Source organism: Gavia stellata, chromosome 18 (genome assembly GCF_030936135.1).
Source record: "Gavia stellata isolate bGavSte3 chromosome 18, bGavSte3.hap2, whole genome shotgun sequence".
NCBI classification, from domain to species: Eukaryota; Metazoa; Chordata; class Aves; order Gaviiformes; family Gaviidae; genus Gavia; species Gavia stellata.
Window position 1 is genome coordinate 335,798 of NC_082611.1, and position 8,335 is coordinate 344,132.

The 8,335-nt window shown below is 42.9% G+C and overlaps 1 protein-coding gene across 1 annotated transcript; it reads right to left on the minus strand.

Annotated features, from left to right (window-relative positions):
* Window positions 1–2,162: 2,162 nt before the first annotated feature.
* LOC132318658 (interleukin-9 receptor-like) lies at window positions 2,163–8,335 on the minus strand. Its single transcript, XM_059826646.1, has 8 exons — window positions 8,257–8,335; window positions 7,732–7,840; window positions 6,104–6,297; window positions 5,261–5,397; window positions 4,751–4,925; window positions 4,395–4,509; window positions 3,249–3,333; window positions 2,163–2,747 (listed from the first exon to the last, which is right to left on the minus strand). The coding sequence occupies exons 1-8, from the start codon at window positions 8,333–8,335 to the stop codon at window positions 2,163–2,165; spliced, it is 1,479 nt and encodes a 492-aa protein (XP_059682629.1).

The following is an 8,335-nucleotide window of genomic DNA, read 5'->3' on the forward strand; positions in this document are numbered from 1 at the left end:
AAGCAGCTCAAAGCTGTTAGAGTTTCACCTGGAGAACCGCTGATACTGCAATATCATTTCAGCCCTTTAACAAGCCTGCCATCATGTCCAGACTCAGTTCTTATAGTCTTTCAGTCCTGGCCTGCTGGACACAGGCAGCATCATCTTTGACTTTTCATTTCTCTCAAGTAATTTCCTACTACATTCAATCTCTCTATTTCCTTTTGCTTCTCTATCTCATTAAGGTTTGTGCTCTCCCTTCCACAGCCTGACCTGCTGGTCCTTACTCATATCTGAATATAATTGTTCCCATTCTCCTTTTTGCTAATGTTACCAGTACAGAATACCTTGTTAACTGAAAAAGATTTTATGAAACTGCTTCAATTTCTGTGCAGACATGTTCATAAGCAAGGGCTGTCAAGATTTGAGAGATTTAAGATACAACTGATCTGATATTTTCAGGAAGCATCCCCCTGATTCTGAAGATTTGAAATTTGGGACACTACATCAAGCCACACTGGGGAGTCTAAAAGTTTGGGATCACCAAAATCCTTCAGGCACGTGGTCTTGTTTTACAAATTTTCTTCTCCAGAGGAAGTTACAGCAACTGTTAATGACAGTAACATCACATTCTTCTCCTGCTGTTAGTTTGTGGTATAATATAAAGAGCGCCCTTGAATATAGTTTTTACAAGATAAGAAGCACAAAGGACCAGAAAGGTGATATATTTTCAGATATCAGAAAAGCCCTTTACTTACAACACTGAAAACAAATCACTGCTGGCATCTCCTGTGGCTGTCACACAAGCTGCATGGGAACTCCTCATTCTGCTGCTGCTTTTCTCCCAGATGAAGACTTCCCACAACAGTTCTCTGGCTCAGCACGTGTTTTTGGTAAGGGTGTCTCAATCTACTTTTTTACTTAAAATGGAAATCTTTCTTTTCATTGTCAAAACTAATCAGCGCTACCAGTCACCAGAGAGACAAGGGAAGCACTCCCAAAGAGGAGAGAATGAATGTGTGTGACTGTATGTGTGCATGTGCCAGCTAGTGTAGATGCACGTGTACGCATCTCAGTATGCTTGCTAAAACTGTTGAGCCCTTGAAATCTAGGAGATGTAACTAAGACTCCAGAAATCTGCTTGGTTGGTAATCAATCATATATAGGATTTTCTGTGTGTAGGGCAGAAAGTAAACCTCCAGAGTTTCGGCTCAGAAAGGATGTACCTGTTGAGCACATAAGCAAAGGACTCATAATTCTGGAGAAATAATAAAAGTCCTGGAGAGGCAGTGGGCCTGGCCTGTTTTGTGATTAAATAAAGCTCATTTGTGCTATTGTTGCTTTTCACCTTTCTCCATTAGATCAGCCCAGCCACTTAACCTTGGAATAAATTTTTGTTAAAATCAAAGCAGTACCTGGGGCTTAGTTACTGTAAAATAAAAAGTTACAACCATTCAGGATAATAAAGAACAAGGCCTACTGCCTGATTATCTTTAAATAGTGCAATTATAAATTCTGATGAAATCAGGAACCATTTGAAGTAATCAATATCATATTAAGAAGCAAAATTACCATCTTTAGCAAAACTTGTTTATCATGGTTTTATGAAGAATCGCACACAGTTTTAAAATAATGGCATCTAAATCATGGTTCAGCACATTGCAAATATTGCTGCTTCTCAGTCCAGCAGGTGCTAATGTTAAGGATAGAGTAAATGTTGAGTTAATCTGATTTGCAGGGAGAAAAGACCTATCTACTGAGAGCAGTGCAAAGCTGTTGTCTCACAAGGAAATTTGTAAAGCATCATCTTGCAGGGCAGGGGAAGGCACACAATTCCAATAGCTCTTCCTGCGGAAAAACAGCAGGTCTGCTGCTGCTTCCTTAGACTAGGGGGTTGCTGGACTTCTGCTGCTGCCAGGAGGTTAATTTAGGGAAGGGCATGGTCATGTGCCTCCTGAGACAGACAGCAGATGTTGCTGGACTCAGACCTTGCCATGCCTGTAGGGGTAGTATTTGCTAGCCAGAGGAGTCGGTCACTATCTTCTTTTGAAGTACAGAAGTTGAGGATTTACCTAAAAATGATACATGTTTGTAATTGTCTGCACAATCACCATTTAAGCCACTTGGGAAGACAGTGCTGGGAGGTGAGAAGACAGCACAAAGGTCTTTGCAGGCAGTATTCCTCAGGGAAGGTCACTCTGATCATTTTGATGTTTGACAAGACTATTACCGTTGGAGAGCTTCAGCAGTTCAGCAGGAATCAAACCTCCTGTGGTATCATTGTCACACAAGGTACAATAGTCACCACTGTTGAAGGACACGTTTGCTATCTCTAAAGGTTCCTGAAGCATAAGGAAGTCACCCTTTCCATGCTGTGAGTGAGAGGGATAATCCCTTCCCGTGCTAGGGCTCTCAAGGTTGGCTTTAATTATTTCAGAGATTTTCAGGCCAACTGTATCATCAGCATGGTTTTGTGCAAGCAATAGTCCATCATCAGCATGGTTTTGTGCAAGCAATAGTCCGAGCCTCACTTCTATCTCTTCTGCTCTTACATACCTGCTGGGGACATACTGCTGGCTTGGACCTGAGGCAAATACAAAGTTTTCTTCTGCAGCATCCAGATTTGTGCTTTCCATAGGTTTCAAGGAGATCTGGGAAATCAGTTCTTGGGTGTTTGGATCAGAAACTCCATCTGCAGTCACTTTGTTCGATTTGCTGGCCTCTTCTCTTCTGAGGTGGCTACATGTCTCATTAGGTCCAACCCAGTCCTAGTGAAAGGATCAATAAGTTCAGGACATTTTGCTTTGAGTTGGAATTTGCAAAATAACTGTTCTTTCTATATGGCTTTGGCACAATAACCCAGAGGTTTAGTGCAAATCTACTGAGCAAAGTTGGAGTAATAGGGTAGAAAATCTAGCCGCTAGTTTCACAAGATTTCCCAAGAAATTTTCAAGATTTCACCTCCAGAATATACTGCAAACTGCTTGTATTGCTTTGGCTTTGCAAAGACAGGGTGCACCTTTCATGTTCAGCATGGATAGGGAGTAAGTGACTGGAGGGTTTTATTTCTAAGCAGACAGAAGCTGGACAGAAGCTCTGGTGGTGTAGCTAGTATGTGGAGGCAGGAAACTGAGAAACTCTAAACTCCCAGGAAGACCAGAACCATGTGTCAGTAACTCTGCTCAGGAGCTGGAATGATTAATCCCAGAAAAAAATTCCTCCCCTCATGAACTGAGGGTCATAAGAAAGAAATGAAACTTACTTCTTACCTTAAAATTCCCATCGTGCAAATTATAGAGTGGCTGAAAGAAAGCAGCTGGCGTGGGAATGTTAAAGCAGGAGAGACTTTTTGCCCTGAAGTGAGAAAACAACACTTAAAATAAAAAACCCAGAATTTCTGTCTCTATGATATAGCACACTGATTAGATGAAAGCCCCACACTTATGTTAGAAAGATTGCACAAGAAGCCCATTTCACGTGGCTTCTGACATCTCATGCAATTGTTTGTCTGCCTCCTGTGCATGCATTTAGTGTTTCTAGCCTGAAGCGCAGTCTTAAAAGTTTCTGAGGAATGCTATATGCCACAAACTCAATACTAGTCTATTACTCATTATATGCACTGAGCTATTTATGCATTTGTTTAGCAACGTATTTGATCTAAACCACTGTTTCTGGAAGTGTTTTAGAGAGTTCTAGTTTCATTACATTTAGATGAAGAAATTCTGCCAGACATCCTGGTCCCTTTATTAGAATCTACCCTGTAAAAATATTTTATCATATGGACATCACGTATTCTGTTTCTCTAAGAGTGACATGTATATGGAACGTAGTAATGTATGTCAAGGCAGAAAAAGAAGAGAGAGGAGATTTACCTTTGCTCTGCCAGCATAAAAAATTGCAGAGGATGGTTAAACCAAGGTTCTAGAGACTCTTTTTTCTCTGTACAACTTGGTCCCAGAATCTAAGAAACACTGAATCTGAGTCAGTGTAGTTTGCCTATATTGGTATTTTACATACTGACTACTGCCAGGTGTGTCACAAGTAGCTTAACATTGACATCGGTTTAACCACCTTTATGGATTGCTGTGTACATGCAGTTTTAATTTATCTATATGAAACTTAAAAAAAAAATTTCCATGGATTTAAATGTCTTTAACTCCAAGACATCCTCAACCTTGAGCTTTAGCTGAGTTTGGGTACCACAAAGGCACTTTTGTCTCCTTAAGGATTGTGTAGTGGGTCATTAACTGTCATCAGCCAGGGAACATGTCATGTCCCAAGATTGTCAAAAGAGCTTTTGAAAATGATTGAGTCTGTGCAGCAGAAACAGGAAGCAAAAGGGATATAAGGACACTTGATTTACTCTCTTCAGGCTATAAAGATCAAGGGGAACTTAATGAAAAACTATAACATACCTTGAAGAAAGCCTGCAATTCCAAAATAAATAGAGTAGTGTGCCAAAACTCAGAGGAATGAACAAGAACTGGATAGTTCTGGTATTTAGGATCTTTTCAGGCAGTTCTGGTACACCTAGGAAAAGAATCAGCACAAAAATAATTGCTAAAAACTCTTGAAGTCAAGATAGAGCCCTAAATAACCAAGCAATGCAAATGAAACAGGCTGCTAAAGAGCTCAAAGAAAGTGATTTGGTTATGAAAACTTGAAGGAAGCTAGTTCTGATTTGAAAAGCTTCATTTCACCAGGTATCTTCCTTTTTTGGAACATGGGCATGAAAAGACATGAATTAAGGTAAAACCAACATTCTTTGTACCTGCTCTTTGAAACACTGTTGTCTGGCTCCACTCACTCCACTGACTATGGTACGAATCCTCATTTTCAGAAACTTTGCAGCGAACTCGTGCAATGTAAGCAACGCCACTGCGAAGCTCTGTGGCTTCAATTTCTATCTGTGGCAGTGAACTGGGTGGTGTCTTGTTCAATGCGATCTGCAAAGTATTACAAAGAATTTCTGTTAACAAGGCCGGACAAAGGTATGGTCTTTTAAATACTATTTTTTTTCCCCTTTTCTTTTCCCAGTCCTCTTTTCTTGGATGCAAGAAGAGTGCCTGCGTGATGATGGATGACTTCTGAATGCAGGGTTCAGGAGAAAAAGATTTATTGATCTTCAGTATTGATGTTTTTTATAAAATCGTTCAGCCTTGATGTGGGAAACCAGAAAGGCCAGCTTAAAACCGTCAGCGGCCAGAAGGCCCTGAGCTGAGCGGCAAAGCCATTGTGCCCAAAGAGCAAGGCAGTATCAGTGTGTGCCTCATCCAGTTACCTCCCAGGACATGCTGTACTCCTTATACTGCAACTCATATTGAAGAATTTCAACGAGATACCAAGGCACACTCCACCATATCTGACACTTGCTGGCGGTGACGTTGCTCTGGATGTTCAAAGGTGGATCAAGTTTTACTGCAAATAGAGAGGTAGGTTTTTTCCACAATATTTGGGACATGAACACCACAGAACAAGATGCATGCTACTAGGCTGACTAAAGTCTTGGAAGGTAAAGCCGGGTCTAAAGAGTGATACTAAGACCAGCAGTAGACCAAATTACCTTACAGGGTAGGTCAGAACAGCTACAGAATTGACATAAATTAATGATAACTCAAGTAGCCCCTGGGGATAGTCCTGCAAGCAAAGAACCACTCCAGATGTCACATTCTGCTCTTCCAACATACCACTAATACAGACAGGCTCTGAGATTTTGAATACAAGAGCATTTCTCTGAAGTACAGGCCATGGGACATTGAATTAGATCCATGACTTTGGTTCCTCATGACTTCATTTCTTAGACAAAAAAAAACAACAATAGAGGCAATCCAATTGTACATTATCCATGGCACAAGAAAACACGATGCAGATGAGAAGTATACTTGAAAGGTGCTCCAGAGCCAGCCCTCTCTGAAGTCCTGAAAAAGTCAGAATGGAGAGGCACTAGGACTGCATCCTTACTGATTAAGTCCACATAGTGCACTGTCCAGGGATGGGCAGTCTGGCTTGTTTCCACTATTTTCACTTGCTGTCTTTGAGATGCCCTTTGTTGGAGAGCATATCAGACCTACCCCAAAGCTGCTAGGCAGAGCCGCAGCCCACAGCTGCCCTGGTTCATACTTACTGTGCTTGCGGGGATTGTACTCTGGAAAGGTAATGTACGTGTGATTATGTCCAAAGAAGTTGCCTTGGAGGGAGACTCTATAACCATCTGTTTCCAAGATTTGGCTGGCTAAATGGATTGTGCAGTGGTACTCATTCTGTGTGCTCTCTCTGGCAGTCAGTTTGCAGCTGGCGTTGTGGCCCTTTGACCAGAGGCTAGAAGAATAAAAGGGCTGAAAGTTTCTTTTAAGTCATACGATTAAGTGCTTTTCAGTTTATGGAAGATGGGTGGCAGCTTAGCACAGCACCATGTTCTGGAAGAACATGAACCTGTCTAGTGCAGACAGCAGAGAAAGCAATGCTAAAGCTGGCTGGATGGCAGGGCTGAAGAAAGAGGAAGGAGACACCTTCATAACCTCACTGCTGAGAGCACCAAACCTCCCTGGAACTGCACGCAGAACCCAGGACCTGTCCCCTGCTCCCTCAGAAAGTGAGAGGGCTGCTATGTGTTGCCCCCAGGGAAGCCGCTGGTGTAGGGGGGTAGGAGTGGGTGGACAGATAGTTACAAGTGCACAGCACAGAGCTAACAGGTTGTACATTAAAGCCTCTTTCACTATTAACAGACCAGTACTGACAGCAAAACAAGTGAGAGGTTGGTTTGTTGGTTGTTGGTTTTTTTTTTTAAATATTCACAAGCTTCAGCACAGCGTAACAGGATGAATGGCAGAAAACATCATCTTGAGGAAACAGCTCCAAAGAATAGTCTTCTATTACTAAATTATCTAATGTAGCCATTTATTAGCAGATTTTTCATGTTGCATGTGACCCCACAATAAAACTGTGGTATCCCAGTTATCAGCTTGGCATTTTTTCATAGATTTAAAATCCATTATCATTAAGAGTTAGGCTATTTTTTGACTTAACCTTACCAGAATATGTGAGGCATCTAATGTCAGCATGTCTTACCCTTCTGTAACAGTTCACTAGTTATTGGTAGTCAAGACAATGTTATTACACAATCTAAACACATTCATCTCAAATTAGCATATCACAATGCTTATTATCCTATCACCTAGCAAACTATTCACCTGATTTCTTCTGTTAGAAGGAAAATTATTCACATAATATTCTAGATCTGTTATTAAAGCTTGTAACTCACTGAACTTTCAAAATCCTTTTGTGTATTTACATTAACTAATTCAGATTAAACAACTAGGGGTTTAATTTCTATGCAACAAGACAAGAAGTGATTTGAAATTGATTAGGCAGCTTCACCTAGGATGGGCTCTGGAAGTCCCCAGATCATGGGGGTGGTGGCTGGGATGGGAAGGCTGTCTGTGCTGAGAGGCCCTTGCCAGAAGCGGACACTGGACAGATGGACTGCCCTGAGCCACCATGAGGTCATGCAGCCGCGTGTGCTGGACCTCTGCTGCACCCCCCAAGGCTGTGGGCCCACAAAAGGGTGTGAAGGGAGCAGCTTCCGAGGCAGCGCAGGTACGGGACGATGAGGTGGCAGAGCTAGCTGTGCCACAGGTCTCCTGCTGCGGAGGGAGCAAAGCCCACGGCCAGGCCCTGTCTCTGCTCCTCTGCGCTGTCCTGCCCGTGCTGGGGCCAGGGCTGCACAGACAGCTCTCAGTGTGCAGCTCTTACTTGGTGAAATGCAAGTGGAAAGGTCCATCGCCCACGCGCTCCTCCGTTGCCCACATGCAGTTCACAGTAGTCACGTAGTTATTCAGGCAGCTCAGGCTGCCAGGGAGCTCTGCGGAGGAAGGAGACCAGAGCTGCGTTTGTGTATCACCTGATGAGGCCTTGCTCAGTACATCAAATGCATTATTTGCTAGTGCTTCCTTTACTGACACCTTATCTGCCCTTCCTCATGATGCCTTTCCTCAGGATGTTCTTCTTCTCTTGTACCGCACTTCACTACATGAGATGAGTGTAAGATCTTAGGGCAGGGACCTTGGGCAGCGGCTATGTTTTTTCTGCTGCCCAGTTTGTCCTGTATATGCTCAGTTTCCTGAGCCGGGCATTGCCAGCCAGCTGTACCGGGTCCTGGGACTTGGGAAAGGACAGTCACAAGATCTTGTGTTGCATACTTTAGGGTCTGTGAATGAAAAACGAGCACATGCATGTGTCTCTCTTCCCACAGTGGACCTATTCCAGATCTCCTCTTACCTCTCCCTCTTCCTCCACCAAAGAGCAGCAGAGCAGTGATGCACAGCTGGAGGCCCAGCTGCCGCTCATCTCTTCCCAT